The sequence below is a fragment of the Peromyscus leucopus genome, chromosome 15 (assembly GCF_004664715.2).
Source record: "Peromyscus leucopus breed LL Stock chromosome 15, UCI_PerLeu_2.1, whole genome shotgun sequence".
NCBI classification, from domain to species: domain Eukaryota; kingdom Metazoa; phylum Chordata; class Mammalia; order Rodentia; family Cricetidae; genus Peromyscus; species Peromyscus leucopus.
The window spans coordinates 78,012,964-78,030,129 of record NC_051076.1 but is presented as its reverse complement, the minus strand read 5'-3'; the positions used below and the strand labels follow the sequence as shown (position 1 = coordinate 78,030,129).

General features: G+C 42.5%; 1 protein-coding gene across 3 annotated transcripts in view; it reads right to left on the bottom strand.

Moving 5' to 3' along the window:
* LOC114701108 (contactin-associated protein like 5-1-like) overlaps positions 1-17,166 on the bottom strand; it is a 902,756-nt gene that overhangs the window by 678,896 nt on the left and 206,694 nt on the right. For all 3 annotated transcript variants that reach the window (XR_005092928.1, XM_037211055.1, XM_028881060.2), the window contains exon 3: positions 5,888-6,081. Coding sequence is in view for 2 of the 3 variants with exons in the window: in XM_037211055.1 (XP_037066950.1) it covers positions 5,888-6,081 (194 nt within the window). In the remaining variant the exon portion in view is untranslated. The remainder of the gene's footprint in view (positions 1-5,887; positions 6,082-17,166) is intronic.

The following is a 17,166-nucleotide window of genomic DNA, read 5'->3' as shown; positions in this document are numbered from 1 at the left end:
AGAAGAAGAACAAGAAGAAGAACAAGAAGAACAAGAAGAAGAACAAGAAGAAGAACAAGAAGAAGAACAAGAAGAAGAACAAGAAGAAGAACAAGAAGAAGAACAAGAAGAAGAACAAGAACAAGAAGAACAAGAACAAGAAGAAGAACAAGAACAAGAAGAAGAACAAGAACAAGAAGAACAAGAACAAGAAGAACAAGAACAAGAACGAGAAGAACAAGAACAAGAAGAAGAACAAGAAGAAGAACAAGAAGAAGAACAAGAAGAACAAGAACAAGAAGAATAAGAAGCAGCTTCTTTGATGAAGGACAAGAGCTGCATTTATCTGTCGGTAGAAGGGTAAGTATTCAGAATGCAGTCAGAGATTATACTGGTTTTGGAAAATGACTGTAGGAATTTCTCCACTAGGCTCCATGGCCTCTCCAGTCATGGGTGGTTGGCTAGGTCATCAGTAGCAGACATGAATCCCCTCCTATTGAGGGGCCTTAAGCCCAAGTCCAGGTAGCTGTTGATTTATTCCACGATATAAATTCCACTCTTGTACTTTTAGAAATATCTTGCCATATAGGTCATTGTTGTGGTGTGCAGACATTATAGCTGAGTAGGGATATTGATTGCTTTTCTCCCATGGCTGCTTTCATGGCTCCTTTCAACACTACTAGAGTTAGTTCCCAGAAAGGAGGTTCCATTCAGATCTGGAGATATTCCTCCAAGTCCTGGGTTCAGAGGGTGTGGTGTCTTCAGCTGGAGGGGTGAATTTTCTTTTTCTAGTACCAAGGACAAGATCAATAGCTTGTATTATTTGGGGATCTCTTGGACTCCTCTGACCAAGAACTCAAAAGTTTTCCCATGTCTGCACTGGGAGTTTTGTTTAGAAGATAATGAATTCTGTGTGTGTATATGTCCGGGTTGGGCGGTACATTGACATTCCAAGTCACATAACTTCAATTAACGTATATATATACACACAAATATATGTTATATGTAATTTTAAATAAACATAAAATAATGTAATCCCTTAGAGTTTTTTCAAACACCCTTAGTGTTATTTAGCCCTCCTCCTCTTTGACTTTTAAATAATATGCAACTCAAAAATTAATACCCATAGTATACACTTCTAATGTATGTGTGTGAGCAAACAAATGAGAAAACTATCTTTAAAATCCTGGCAGTTCCAGGTACGGTGGCCCATTCCTTTAATCCTAAAACACTGGAGGCTGAGGCAGGCAATCACAGCAGCTCACCGCCAACCCAGCCTACACGGTGAGTTCTAGGCCACAACAATCCTGGCAAATGTCTTTGATGGTATATTATGTAGTCTTATTACTTTATTTTAAAGATATTAAAGCAAGGATTGTGGCTATGATACAGTGGGTAAGAGTACTTGCTAAACAAGCAACAAGCATGAAATTCTAAGAATGAATTCCTTGAACTCAAAAAAAAAAGACTCTCCCCCAGCAAAACAAACAAACAAACATACAAACAAACAAACAAACAAAAAAACAACCTGGGTTTGACATTGTTTCTACCTGTAGCCCCGGGGCTGTCAGGGACAGAGACAGAGGATCACTGGGGCTTGCTGGCTGCCAGCCTAGCTCCAGTTTCAGTGAGAGGACCCGTCCCAAAGGACTAAGTCAGAAAGTGACAGAACAGAACTCACAACACCGGCCTTCATTTCCTAAATGCACAAATGTGTGTATCACACAAACACACACTCAAATAGGAATGTGAGCCTTGTTATAGAGGTCTCTGATACACACATACATACACTCAAATAAGGATGTGGGTCATGCTACAGAGGAGCCATGTTTTACTCCTTTAATGGTTCTGGGCATCCTGGAGAGGAAGAGACTGCATCTTTAAGTGTTTGTGTTCATGTATCTAGCCTGGTGGCAGGTACATAATGAGAGCTTAAAAGATATATGTTGATAGTAATGAGCTTCTTTCTCTCAAATTGTTTTCTGAAATTGGTAGGCTTAAAATAGTATATCAAACAGTGATCAATACTCAGGCCATGCTAGGCAAAATTGGCAGAATAAATGTGTGTAAATCAAGAAGATAGGAGAGCATCTCCCAGAAAATTTGGGAGCTGCTCAAGGATGAAATTGGGGAACTGATGACTGAAATGCACAATCCATTGTTTCAATTGACCTCGGGGTAAGGAAAGTGCTGTGTAGCCATTGCAAGCATTTTATGTGCAAAAGACTCCAGAAAGCTGTGGAAATCACAGAGCATCATACCACAGGCTGAAGGATCCCACTGTCAAGTGTGTGATGGCTCATGTGATTGGTGAAAGGCAGTACGGTCTTCATAAAAGTTAAATGCAAATGAATCTGAAGAAACTGTAAGACACTCAGAGGACAGGGAAAGGCTAGTGTATTCGCTGATTTTCTGGTTGTTGTTACAAAATAGCTGACAGGAAGCAACGTAAGGGAGAATGGTTTACTCCGGTTTACAGTTTGAGAGAATATAATTCCCCATGGGTACATGGCTGCAGGAATGAAAGTCCATTCTTCACATTGCAGCTGCAGTCAGGAAGCAGAGTGGAAGCAGATTAAGCATCTCTGTGTTCACTACGTCTTCCCACAAAACACTCCATACTGGATTGTTCCAAGGAGGCTTGGGTTTCCATTTTGATTTAGTTGAGCATTGTGATCTTAAATCTTGTAGAGGGTGCTTCATCTCTTTTATCATTAGTTCCTAACTGCCAATGCATTTAGGCTACTGTATTACCCATTTCATTCCCTGAATCTATAACCTTATCCCTGAAGTAAATTCTAAAAAATTCAGAAGGAAAAGCTAAGATAATCTATTGTGTGTGTACATGTGTGATTTGTGCTTGTATGTTGAGAGGTCAGTATCACATATCTTCCTTAGTCTCCCTACACCTTATTTTTTGAGTCAGGTTTTTTAACTAACCCTGGAACTCACCAATTTGGGTAGACTGGCTGGCCAGTAAGCCCAAGAGATCACCTGTCTCTGACTCCCCAGAATTAGGTTAGAAGTGTGTGCCACCACGTCCACTCTCTCTCTCTTCTTATATATAACTGGGGAATGGAGCTCAGGTCCTCACAGCTGCGCCACAAACATTCCACTCACTATGCCATTCTCCTACCCAAGGCGATCTGTTTAACCATAGCATGTTTTGATGCACGTTCCAATATTAGCCAAAAAGGAGACATCACCTATTTTGTGAAATGTTTGTAAAACACCAGTTTGACAGACTTTCTTAGACCATTTCAGAGTTTAGACACTATTTGCAACACACAGGTAGAGTTAGGTATAGTTGATGATTTTTACTTTTATATTTAGCAGTGTGTGAATTAAACAGTGGGATTTAATATTGTTCTTCCAGAGTAAGTCTGACAAGGTTCACATTTCAAGTGAGAAAAGGGAAAAAAAACTGTGAAAATTAAAAAAAAGAAAGAAAGACAGGAGAAACAGACCATAATCTTGCAATCAAGTATATTTAGAAATAAAACTTAATTTTGACTAGTAGTGCTAATGGTGTCTGGATAGTGTCAGGCTGTTGAAGATGATGGGATATGGCGACAACAATCTTGTCCCTCCACACTGCAGCTCTAAGAACCATGGTGATCCCAGAGTACTTTTATTAAACACCCAAAATTAGTCCACTGTGTCAAGACTTAATTCTCCATGGAAGCAGAAGAGAGAGAGATGCCTGCCTTGAAAGAAATTAAAAACACTTGGAACTCAAGTGAACCAACACCCCCAGCAAGGTTAGGAGCCCTTTGCCAGCTGTTCCCAAACACAGAGATGCCAGCCTTGAAATGCACCCTGAGGCCCAGGGAGGCTGAGAGAAGGCAGCCAAGATCTGAAGAAAATGAAACTTGGATCTTTTTTTAAAGATGGAAACAAAATGACTCAAAACGGCAACTCCATCTGAAAACAACCAGTTCTGATTGAAAACCCTGGAGAAAATAAATAATCCCACATCTATTTTCCCCTCTAAAGTCAACATAAAAGTTTCCAATCGTTCCCCGGGCAGAAGAACTGCTTATTTCTCACTCCAAACTGAACAGCAAACCAAGCACAAATCTGTAAAAATGGATGTGGACTTCAATATTGAAAAACAAAATAGAAGAGCCTCCAAAGAGTCTTTTCAAAATGAAAAGCCATGCTCTGTGAGAATATTGCAACCGATATCATAAGTGACCCAAGTAAAGATAGCAACAATAATATTCAATACTCCATTTAGTAACTCGTCAGAATGCTTAGTTTACCCCGGTCTCAATTAGAGACCCAGATGGTGGATAGCCAGCAAGCATCAGGGCAGCTAAATCACATTCTTCTCAGCAAGGTTGGGCTAACACTGAAAGATGGAGTAGCTGAAGTCAGAGCTGCAGACGAAGAGGTTCTGTGGGGGAAAGAGTGTGTGAGCCAGCACCACGTCTTCCCATTTATGTTCTTTAGAAAAAAGGTGATGTTTTTCTCCTAAACCTAAAGCTGCATTTGTTTACGTTATGTTGCTCAAAGCATGAAGTTTCTTTTTTTATATCTACATATATATTTATGCATGCACGTATGCTTACACATGTGTACACCTGTGTGCAGAGGCCCAAGGTTGACTTCGGATATCTTTCTCTGTCACTTTTTACCTACCTAGGCAGCATCTATTGTCTTTCTGGTGAGTCTCGCTAGCCAGCATGTTTTGGAAGACTCTAAGGAGGCCATCACATCTACCTGGCTTTTCTGTGGGTTCTGGGGATCTGGACTCCATCCCCACCTTTTGATGGTGAGCACTGTGCCTGCTGAGCCATCTTCCTAAGCCCCAAACTCCATCCTCTAGAGACAGCTCCAGGTAGAGCAAACTTGTGCTCACTTCCATCCCTGCTTTCTTCTCCTTACGGTTTCCTGACCACCGTTGGCTTACACAAAGGGCACGTGTCGGGGCTGCAGCAGGGAAGAAAGGTCTGTTTTATAACTCAGAGCAGGTGCATTACTCCCAAACTGATCATTACTCACAGTGCCAGGATAAGTCTAAACTTTGCCATGTTTTCTATATTTGAATGTTTTTACAACCTTGAATGGTGGCTGTTCAATGCAGTCAGACAAGAGCACAGATTCCCCAGACCAAATTCCTCACTTAGTCACCTTGGACAAGTGACATTGTTCAGTTATTTAGGCAAGTAATATAAAATGTCTGATATATATTTAAACGGATAAGTAGATATATATCCTCAGCCAATATGATGGTGAGTGCTAATTGTCAATTTGACAGAATCTAGTGTCAGTTGAGAGATGAGCCTGTGAGCATGTCTGTAGGAAACTATCTTCATGGTGCTAATTTACATGGGAATATCTTCCTACAGTGGATGGCAGCATCCCCTGGCTAGGATCCTGGACTATATAATAGTGGAGAAAGTGAGCTGAGGGAACATTGATTGTTCCTTCTGACTATGGATGCCACATGACCAGGCCCCTCACACTCCTGCCACCATGACTGATAGTAACCTTGAACCCTAAGCGGAATTAAGCCCTGTCTCACTTCCCTTGATGTCATTGGTAGAATTTTACCATAGCACCACAAAGGAAAAAAAATAAGATGGCCAACAACACAGTCTTACTGACAGATTTTTTCGGTGTGTTTCTCTATTTTTATAGATGACATAACAGAGTCTGTTGAAAAAATATCAATATGTAAGAAAGGGAGGAACACACTGAACTCTCTCCAGCTGACACTCTGATTTGCCTGGGGAGAGAGTTACACTGGAACCAGGGTCTAGATGTGATTTCATTTTTTCTGAATGGGAACAGGACAATGGTGAAGCTCCCCCAGCATGGGGACAGCAAGATCCCAGAAACACTCACTGGCTGGCATTAGCACATCTCATCGCTATCCACTGGAAGACAAAGCGTTCCCTACCCAGATGCTGTCCTCTTGCTTGTACTGCTGCCAGTTGTGCCCGGTGTCGCTGAACATCAGGCGGTAGCTTGTCACCCAGTCAGAGCTCCCGTATCTTCCCTGCGTGGCCACTGCCGTAATCTCCACTCTGCTGCCCAGGTCCATCTGCAGCCACTGTTGGGCATTGGAGTCTGCTGGGGACCAACCACCAGTTCCTGGAATAGGATGAAAGAGAGACTGGTAATAATGCTTTAGAAAGTCACCGTTTCCTATGTCAAAGATCAATGAAACTATGTTCTACTAAGGCACCGTGGTTCCCTGCCTCTGAACTTAATCTCCCAGTACTTTCAAAACCAAATTTTAATCCTGTGACTCAGGGCTCCAGGTTCACTGCAAGTGAGGTGTGTACAGTGTCTCTTTCCATCCCCTTCTCTTTCACTTCTTTCTTTTCTCTGTCCGAATTTGTATTATGAATCCACCAGGGGATTCACCCGTATCTCATTATGGGTACAAAGGTGAAAGAAGACATTAATTGGCGCTTTCATGGGCATCATTTGTTCATTTAACCTTTATTCTTCATGAGGAGAATGCTGGGTGAAAGGGAAAGGAAAATCCGATGAAAGCTTGCGAGGAACCTCCACAAGAGAAAGACAGAAGTTACAGTAGTGGTACAGGGGACAGGCTGTCTTAGCAGGTGTTCAGAAAGGCCTTTCAATACAGAGACAGGAACGCTGGAAGCTGAGGCCAGCAGATCATGCCTGGACAGGGTGGGAAGCACTAAGAGTCACTGTTCTCTCACTTCTCGTAGGGAACAGAGGAGGGAATGGTGTATGCACAATCTCAGGACACGAGGAAGCACTGCACATTTCATATGTAGCCTGCTGCACCCAGACACACACGGACTTTTCAACAGCTGCTTGGCTACTAGACTATTCACAAAATTTGAACTTTGTAGATAAATATTCATTCTCATGGAACTGGAAGACTTGTGGCTTAAGTTTTTGTCTCCATCTCAAGTAGGAAAAAGTAAATCAATATGAACCGTTACTGACATCTGAATTCTTAAGTCCTCTGGAACCTGGGGTGAGGGGCATCAAAGAGTGTCTTATAAGATGGACAGGTATGTGGTAAAAATCAACCATTTTGCTTAGAACAGGAGGTGAGAGGGCTTCTAAGCTTAGGGGAATAAGTAATAGATTCACCTTTTCCCTCAACTTACACACTTGTTCCCATGATGCTCTTTTTTATCTTCTCATTATTAATAATAAGATTCAAAACAAGGAAGGAGAAAGGCATGTGATGCTCTTACCAAGTGGAAGAGCATTCACTCACATCATGGCTTGGCAGCCCAGGGACTTTCCTGGTCCCCACTGCACAGTCCTGCTGTGGATATCGCTCTATATAAATAAAACACTGATGGCAAGTGACAAGGCAGGAAGTATAGGTGGGACAAGGAGAGAGGAGAATTGGGGAAACAGAAAGAAGGAGGAGGAGACACTGCAGCCACCACCAGGACAAGCCACATGTAAAGACGCCGGTAAGCCACCAGCCACGTGGCAAGGTATAGATTTATAGAAATGGGTTAATTTAAGATATAAGAACAGTTAGCAAGAAGCCTGCCATGGCCATACAGTTTATAAGTAATATATGTGTCTGAGTGATTATTTTCTACGTGGATTGTGGGACTTCGGGGCTTGGTGGAACCTGGAGAGAAGCTCTCCAGCAACACAGTCCCTCACTGCATGTGACTATGTAGATCTGGGAACTGGGGGAAGTAAGGTAGAAGCCCACCTGATCTTAAGACATATGTTGGATGTGAGGACTGTCTTCCAGCATCAGATAGACTCTAATATTCTTTCATGAGCTTCTTTTTATCTATTATTAATAAGAATTTTTATTTTTATTATTATAATTTTATTTATTATTAATAATAAGATTTAAAGCAGGGAAGGAGAAACGCATGTGATTGCCATCTACTTTGAAATGTGTTCTGAGTGTTGGGTATGACATCAACAAGATAGGTGGTATGGTACACTGACACCTCCCTCTTTCTGCAGTGAGGGGGGCTACACGAGGGAGGGACATGGGGTAACTGCATCTTTAGCTTTCCATATAATTACAGCTGTAACCACAAGACCAATTTCTCAAAAACAAGCTGTAAGTGGATTTCCAGCTCCCCTCTGCCACTTGCTCTCCCTTTCCCATGATGGATACTGTGAACAAGGTCTAGATACTGCTGGAACCATAGTTTCTGAGTAAATAAAGATTTATCTGTATGCTTGTGGGGTTTGTGTGTGTGTGTGTGTGTGTGTAGCATTTTCTTTTAGTGTATATATTGTATAAACTTATTTTAAATTATACATGGGAAAAGATAAAAGTGTAAAATAATACACAGAAATTTAAGAGTGGGCAGAATAATGTAGGATGTTGGCCCTTTTGAGTGATGTTTACTAGTTTGCAGTGAAAATCTTTAAGCCTTCATAATTTTCTTTTCATTGCCAACAGTCCCCAACTGAACTTCTTGATCATGCTTTAGACCTTTTCTTTTTTATAAATATTGACATGTAAGATATTATATTAAAATAGAAGAAAACAGGTCTGTGGTGATGGCTCAACAGGTAATGTGTGCGCAGTGCAAGACGGGAGTTTGGATACCAGTACTCATGTAAATCCTGGGCAGGTGTGCTGGCTTAATTGCAGTCTCAGTGCACAGGAAGTAGAGGCAGGGGGCTCCCCAAGCAAACAGACATGCTAGACTAGCAGGGTCAGTGAGCACCTGGTTTAGTTGAGAGAGATTTCATCCATATAAAAGGTGGAGAGCAACTGAACAAGATACCCGGGTTACAGAGCCTTGGTCCTCAATTTGCATACCTGTATATATGAACATGTATCTTCGCCCACACATGCAGACACACATACACACATTCAAGCATGCAACACATTCACATAAAAAAAAGAAAATGTAGCAGTAAGTATATACCTTTGTAAAAAACAATTAAATAAATCAAAGTCAAAACTAAAACTACAGGGTATTTAACATAAGATGATTTCTTCAAACATGTCTGAAGAAAATCATATTTTCCTTTTTATCAGAGTAGGGGGCAGAAAACCCCATCTCACTTTCTTTTCTTTTTTTAAATTATTGTTCCCTTTATTTGATTTTATTTAATTTTACTTTTTATTTATTTAATATTTGTGTTTTATAATTAAGAATTTCACGTATCAGCCATGGATTCCCCTGTCCTCCCTCCTCCCACACCCCAGCCTTCCCCCCAATCCATCCCCCATTCCCACCTCCTCCAAGGCAAGGTCTCCCCTGGGGAGTCAGTCCAGCCTGGTAGACTCAGCTGAGGCAGGTCCAGTACCTTCCTCCCTACACCAAGGCTGAGCAAAGAGTCCCAGCATAGGCCCTAGGTTCCAAAAAGCCAGCTCATGCACCAAGGACAGGTTTCAGCTCCACTGCCTGGGGGCCTTCCAAACAATTTAAGCTAATCAACTGTCTCATTTATCCAGAGGGCCTGCTTCAGTTCCATGGGGGCTCCTGAGCCATTGGTTCACAGTTCATGTGTTTCCACTAATTTGGCTTTTTGTCCCTGTGCTTTTTCCAATCATGGTCTCAATATCTCTCACTCATAAAATCCCTCCTTTCTCTTGCCGATTGGACTCCAGGAGCATCACCTGGGGCTCGGCCGTGGATCTCTGCATCTGCTTCCATCAGTCACTGGATGAGAGTTCTATCATGAAAGCCAGGGTGTTCGGCTATCCGATCACCAGAGCAGGTCAGCTCAGGCACTCTCTTCACCATTGCCAGTAGTCTACAGTGGAGGTATCTTTGTGGATTTCATGATGAATGTAGACCCCAGGGGAATAGGAAGAAGCAGAGTGCTAGGGAGGTCCCCATCTCACTTTCTTAACCCTACTGAAAGTGAACCAGAATGAAATAGTTGCTGTGAGCATTCATTAACAGATGAAGGTAAGCTCATTCTGAATCTTCCAATCACAGCTTAAGTACTTAGCATGAAGGATTACTCCCTGGCTAATAATTGCCTAGACCTCTTTCCCTGATATTGAAGACCCCCCCCCACACACACACACACATTGCAGCTAATAGATAGCCCCTCAGGATTTCTATGGTTGTCACAGCAAACATTTTCTTTATTAGACAAACAGTAAACGTATTTGGGGAAATTATGAGGGTGACCTCAAGAAATGTATAGTCTTTCTAAGACAAACTATGTGCTCACCCATTCCTGTTTCTGAATTATGTCAAAATTTAGTGAATATGAACACAAATACATGGAAGTTGATATCAAAATGCCAACTGAGGCACTGTTGTCCAGAGTCACAGCTGATGACTCTGATTTCTGAATATGAAGACTATCATCAATCCTGCAGTTTACACTTCAAAGCATTTGGAAGAAATTTCAATTTCATGAAAACTTAAAAACCTGTATTTATCTATTATTTTTATTTATTTCCTCTGTGTGTGTGTGTCTGTCTGTCTGTCTGTCCATCTTTGAACACATGTGTGCCAAGGTATGCAGGAGAAGGTTGGAAGACAGTGTTTGGGATTTGGTTTTCTTCTTCCATTATGTGGGTTCCAAGGCTTAACTCAGGCTGTTAGCCTGGAAAGTAGGTGCCTTTACCTGAAGAGCTATCTTTTAAGTTGGAAATGAAAAAAAAATGATTTTACCATAAATATGTACAATATTCAGAGCTCAGCCATCCTTTTCCATACATAAAATCAGGGATGATTGTAAGACTATGTCTGATTTCATTTCTAACAACCTATAAGCCTCACCCACTGCATACTGGACTGTTGACTCTGTGTGTGTGTGTGTGTGTGTGTGTGTGTGTGTGTGTGTGTGTGTACACATATATGTTAGAACAGGTCCCGTGTAGCCCAGGCTGGCCTCAAACTCCTTAAGTAGCTGAGGATGATCTTGAACTCCCTATTTTCTTGCTTATACTTCCTGAGTGCTGGCATCACAGGTGTGTGGGGAATCTAACCAGGGCTTCGTGCCTATTAGCTAACTACCAATTCAGCAATATCTGAGCCCCTCCCCTAGACTGCTAGCTTCAGGGTTTGTTTTTTACAGAGCGTGTGGTGCTACTAGATGTTAGTGCAAAAAATAGAGGCCTGGCTCAGTACTCAGATCTGTTTCCAAGGTTAGGTTACAGGAAGTTATCCCACCTGTACTCAGCCACAGCACTAGGAGAGTCAGGCACCCTACCAACCTCATATGACCCACAATTGATGAAACAGGATTCCAGTTCAGACAACTAGTATCCAGCACCAGAATTCTTTGCCCCCAAGCACTAATAGTCACTCTTATCTCACTTATCTCTGTTTCCACCTGAGCCATAAATCACACTTCACCCTCTCCTCTCCTCTCCTCTCCTCTCCTCTCCTCTCCTCTCCTCTCCTCTCCTCTCCTCTCCTCTCCTCTCCTCTCTAGTGTCTCTCTGGATTTTTGCAGAAATTAATGATTGTATTTCATTTGAAAAAATAATTTACTGTATTAATGCATACATGTATGCATGTGTGTTCATGTGGTGTGTGTGTGTATCCCACGGTGCCCATTTGTAGGGCAGAGGTCAGCCTGTGTATCCTTCCATCATGTAGAGCACAGATACTGAACTCAGGCCCTCAGGCTTGGCAGCAGGTACCATTTATCCACTGAACTATCTTGTAGTGGTTTGAAAAAATGGCCCCATGGAGAGTGACGCTATTAGGAGGTGTGGCCTTGGTAGAGAATGTGTATCCCTGTGGAAGTGGCCTTTGAGGTCTCCTTTGTTCAAGCTGTGCTCAGTGAGACACTGCTTGCTTCTGCCACCTGTGGATCAAGATGCAGAACTCTCAGCACCTTCTCCTGCTCCGTGTCTGTCTGTGCACTGTCATGTCCTGCCACGATAATGGACTAAACCTCTGGAACTGCAAACCAGCCCCAATTAAATGCTTTCCTTCATCAGAATTGCCATGGTCATGGGGTCTCTTCACAGCAATAGAAACCCTAATTAAGGCATATCCCCCAAGCTCCTAGGAATGTTATTTTTGTTCCTGTGTGTCAGGGAATAATAAACTGGGCTCAGAGCTGGTCTAACGGGTTTAACTAGAGACTTTTACTCAGTTCTTCTGACTTCAGGTTTGTGCCTCAGGTTTACAGTGACAAAAATCTTAAGCAAGTGTAAAAGACTCGTCTATAGAATTATAATCAAACATTAAATAAGACGAAGAAGCTGTGTCTCCTCACCCTTGTAAATCTCTCCTTCAGCTTTCTGTGCCACAGTGCTGTGAGACAGCTTGAATACAGGCTGCGGTAGACTCTGGGTATGAACCAGGACAACTTGTGGGGAGGTGCAGGACTCTCTCTTTCTGCTGATTTCCATTTCAGCCTCAGAAATGGAAATGAGAATCGATGGGTGCCACACATTGGAAATAGCACAGCATGGATTCTTTTCAGAGATACTGAATAGCATACATACCAAAATAGACTCCATCTGTACAAGACCAGCTGACATAATCCTTTAGAACACACAATATTTTCATACCTAATATTTCAAGTACACAGATAGGCTTATTTTATTTTATTGTTTTATTTTGTGTGTGCATGGTGCATTTATATGTTTATGTTTATGCCTATACGCATTTGGATGCTGGTGCACATGTGTATGAAAGTCAGAGGCCAGTGTTGTGTGTCTTCCTGTAACACTCTCCATATTTTTGAGACAGGGTATCTCCCTGAACCTGGTTAGTCTGAGTTAGCGTCAACTTGACACAGTCTAGAGTCATCTAGACTCTCAACCAATTGAAAAATTGCTCATATAAGCCCATAGTTGATTATATATTGAGTAGGAGGACCAGGTCCACTATGGACAACGTCATTCCCTGGACAGGTGATCCTGGGTTTGATAGGAAACCACAAAGTAGAAAAGCCTGTGGTTAAGCCAGCAAGGGCTATGTTTCTGCCTCCAGGTTCCTACTTGAGTGCCTGCCTTGACTTCCCTGCAAGATGGAAATGACTTGGAAGTATAAACCAAATAAACCTTTAACAGAGTAACTTTGATCAGAGTGTTTTATTATAGCAACAGAAAGCAAACTCAAACATGAGCTCACCGATTCAGCTACATTAGCCAATGACAGCCAAGTATAGCTTTTCTCCCCCTTGCCATTGCTGGGATTGCAGACATGAAACTGCATGCTTGGCTGGCCATGGTGCCAAGGCTCCTAACCCAAATCTTTGTGCTTCCACAATAAGCACTCTACCAACTGAGCTATTCCACCAGCCCTTGACTATTGTCTAATCTCCACAATAAATCTTATAAGGAACAGGTTCCCCAGACCTGTTCCTCCCTATACATCACACAGAAGCCCTGTAAATAACAAACACATTCCCATGAATGAACCAGGAGCTAGCAGGAAGGGTGATTTGCAGCCTCAGTTATGACACACTTGCTAGCCCTGTAAACCAAGACTCAAAATTGTTTTATGGACAAATCTACTCAATGAGTAAAACCCAGTAATAAATAGAAACAGAGAATCATTTAAAATGCAGTACAGAGCTACAGTCCAAGCTCTGGGGAAGAGGAGACAGGAGGATCACTGAGGCTCACTGGCAAGCCAGCTTGGTAAGTTTCCAAGCCAATGAGAAGTCCTGTCCTCAAAAACAAAACAAAACAAAATGGTGGGTGGAATCTGAAGAATACACCTGTCCTTTGACACACACTTAAACACACATACATTACACGTCTAAGAGACCCTTCTGTGAACATTTAACATGGAACCATGTGTCTAAGAGTGATAAAATTATGCTTACATGTCTAGGTATTAAAATTATGACTCACATTCAGAAGGGCATCCATCCACTCCTCCTTTAGAACACTTGCATCCAAATGAAACAGGATCCAGGCTGAGCAAAGACCCCTAAAGCTAGGACAAAATTGGATGAAACATACACATGCTTCTTGTGCTATTGGACAGGTCTAGTATGACAGCATGCTGCAGCTGACAATCACACATGTCCCACATTTCTAGTTTAAGGACTAACAAAGCTCCATAGGGAAATCAATTGGGAACTTCACCAAATACTCAGTGTAGTTTTTAAAAAGGCCCAAATCCTGTAGGATAGGATGGAGAGATGGTCTGCTTATTGCTCTTTTGGAGGACTTACAGGGTTAAACCTACATAAGGCAGCTCAAAACTGTGTAAATCCATCTCCTTGGCATTCCATGCTCTCTTCTGTAGATAAGAGGCACATATGCACACAGACATGAACAAAGACATATATACAAAAATAAAACTAAATCTATAGGTTAAAATTTTAAAAATTGTGTAAGGATCCTTGGGATGGGACTGTTTGAGACCGTTTTGCAGAGAGAAGCATAGGGGTTTATCACAGGAGACTCATGGAAAGGAGGGACAACTTTGTCTGAATTAGACCCAGTTGTAATCAAGGGCTGTTTGCCACCAGAGAAATGCTGGGAGAATGCTTTTAGGTATGTGTTAATTTAGGTCTCCCAGCAATCAACTAAGAGGCAAAGACTTTGGTGCAAATAATTCATCTGTAAATGACACTAGGAGACCAGTGACGGTCAAGGAAATGTGGGAACGGCAGCCGTGGTACCTCATGGAGCCCTGTGTCTGTGAGTAAATCAGAGTTCAGTTGTCATCACAGGGAGTGAATAAGGGATGCGTGATGGTGGGCAGAGTCAAAGGCATCCTTGAGCAAAGAGGAAAAGAAGCAGCGTCAGTGTGGGGAGCTTTTCTGATGGGATGTTCTTTGCCTCTGAGTTTTCCCTAGCAAGTAGGTTGTGCCTCAACTGTGAAAGCTGGTTGACTGCCAGATCTATGCACTGTTGTCTTAGCTAGGGTTACTATTGTGGTGATGAAACACCATGACCAAAAACAACTTGGGGGAGGAAAGGGTTTATTTCACTCACAGTTCCATAAAACTCTCCATCTTCAAAAGCAGTCAGGGCAGGAACCTGGAGGCAGGAGCTGATGCAGAGACCATGAGGGAGTGCTGCTTACTGTCTTGCTCCTCATGACTTGTTCAGCTTGCTTTGTAATAGAACCCAGGAGTACCAGCCTAGGGGACAACCCCATCCACAATGGGCTGATGCCTGCCCATATCAATCACCAATTAAAAAAAAATGTCCTACAGGCTTGGCTACAGCCCAATCTTATGGACTCATTTTCTCAATTGAGGCTCCTTCCTCTCTGATGACTCTAGCTTGCATCAAAATGACATAAAATTAGCCAGTGCAACTGTTCTGAGACTAATTCTGTCTAAAATCAAGCCTGTTTGCCTCCTGCACATCTCAGCCCATTGTGGAATCATACAAGTTCCACAACATAGGGCTGGCTGTCTCACTGTGTAATTGATTGTATGGAGCCCTCTGTGATCTAGGCTTTCCTCTTGCCATGCAAAGGAGCTGTGTTTCTTCTCGCTCCTCCATCCTTCCCTCACTACACTTCTCCAGGAATCGCACCCTCACAAGTCTCTTCAACATCAGCTCACTTCTGAAAGGAACATCCCCATGGTTTCTACTGTTCTGTCTTTGTGACTAAATGATGAAGTCAGGTGGTGGAGTACGAGAGATGTGGACACAAGCAGGCACCTGGATACCACTTCTCACCTGTGTGTCTGTCTGTGAAATACTGTAATTTTGAAGGTGCTTGTGGCTCAGGCAGCTTCACTGCGGTGTCCTTCAATGAACAGTTTCTGTGAAGTTTGGAGTTGGGGCTAATCAGGCCATGCCCACATGCTGCAGCTGGGAAAAAGAAGGCAAGTGCCACACATAGAGCCTGTCTGTGAATGTGTAACCCTTTAGAAGACTCTCCAGGTTCCAGGATTCGGGACCTTACTAGACATTCAAATTTAAGTCTTACTTTCTGCAGGGCATTTCCAGGGTGAAGCTACTGGAATCTGGGACATCGAAGGGCTGATGGGGTAATGAGTATCCTTACTAGATGTGCTCATCTTGCACACTTCTGCCACATCCTCAAAGTTGTGTTCATTCCCTACCGTGCAGGACCACTTACTTCCTGCCTCCTGGGAATCAGGGACAGTCTGGCTGTGGGCTGTGCTATGGAATACACACCAAGGCATCCTCCTTCCTCTGAAACCTATAAGAAGAGACCCCTGGTTTGCCATGTGAAATCGAACTCTCTCAGAGCTCCACCACACTGCTGTCTGTCTACAGCATTAATACCTCTTCTAGGAAATGTATTGCCCCAAAAGACAATCTGCCTCAGTGCCCCCCCCCAAAAAAAACCCAATGATTTTCATCTTTGAAAGAGTGAAGCCATTAAGGCCATGGTATATTGAGAATTTCTATCTTTCTATTTCACAGGCCAGAAGTTACATGTGACATTATGAGGCAGCCAGGAATTCATTGAGGTTCAAAAGATTTCCAGTTTAGTTTTAATTAAGAATGCCTCATATTAGTTCCCTTTGCAGACCCAAAATTTCTTCATATACACATAAAACAGTCATCCATTTATATAAATGTGTTGGATGGCCATGCATATAAAAGTTTGAAGCCGGGCGGTGGTGGCGCACGCCTTTAATCCCAGCACTCGGGAGGCAGAGCCAGGCAGATCTCTGTGAGTTCGAGGCCAGCCTGGGCTACCAAGTGAGCTCCAGGAAAGGCGCAAAGCTATGCAAAGAAACCCTGTCTCAAAAAACCAAAAAAAAAAAAAAAAGTTTGAAGACTGATTAATAGTTCAATATGATATTGAATATCTAGATTTAAATTAGATAAAACTGATTGGACTTTCTTGTTGAAACCAGCTACACCTCAATGCTCAATCTCTTTCTCTCTCTGTCACTGTGTGTGTGCACTCACGTGTGTGTGTATGTGTGTGTGTGTGTGTGTGTGTGTGTGTGTGTGTGTGTGTGTAGTACACATATATGCACCTGTATGGAGATCAGTGGTCAACTTTGTCCATCATTTCTCAGCAGCTGTCCACCTTATTTTGGAGGGCAGGGTCTCTCACTGGTCTGTAACTCACTTGTTTCTCTAGGCTGGGAAGCCCACAAGCACAGGGATTCATCTCGTCTCCACCTCCACAGTTCTGGATTACCTATGTATTCTACCGTACTCAGCTTTTTATGTGGGCTCTGTGCAACAAACACAGGGTCTCAAGCTTTCAAAGCAAACCCTTTATGAAATAAGCTATCTCCCAGCCACGCTACTCGATTGCTTTATATGGTGACTAACTACTCTATGGTATGACACAATTATTAATTTCTGAATTTGAAGAAGTTTCTATCACAGATAGTTGCTCTAGAATT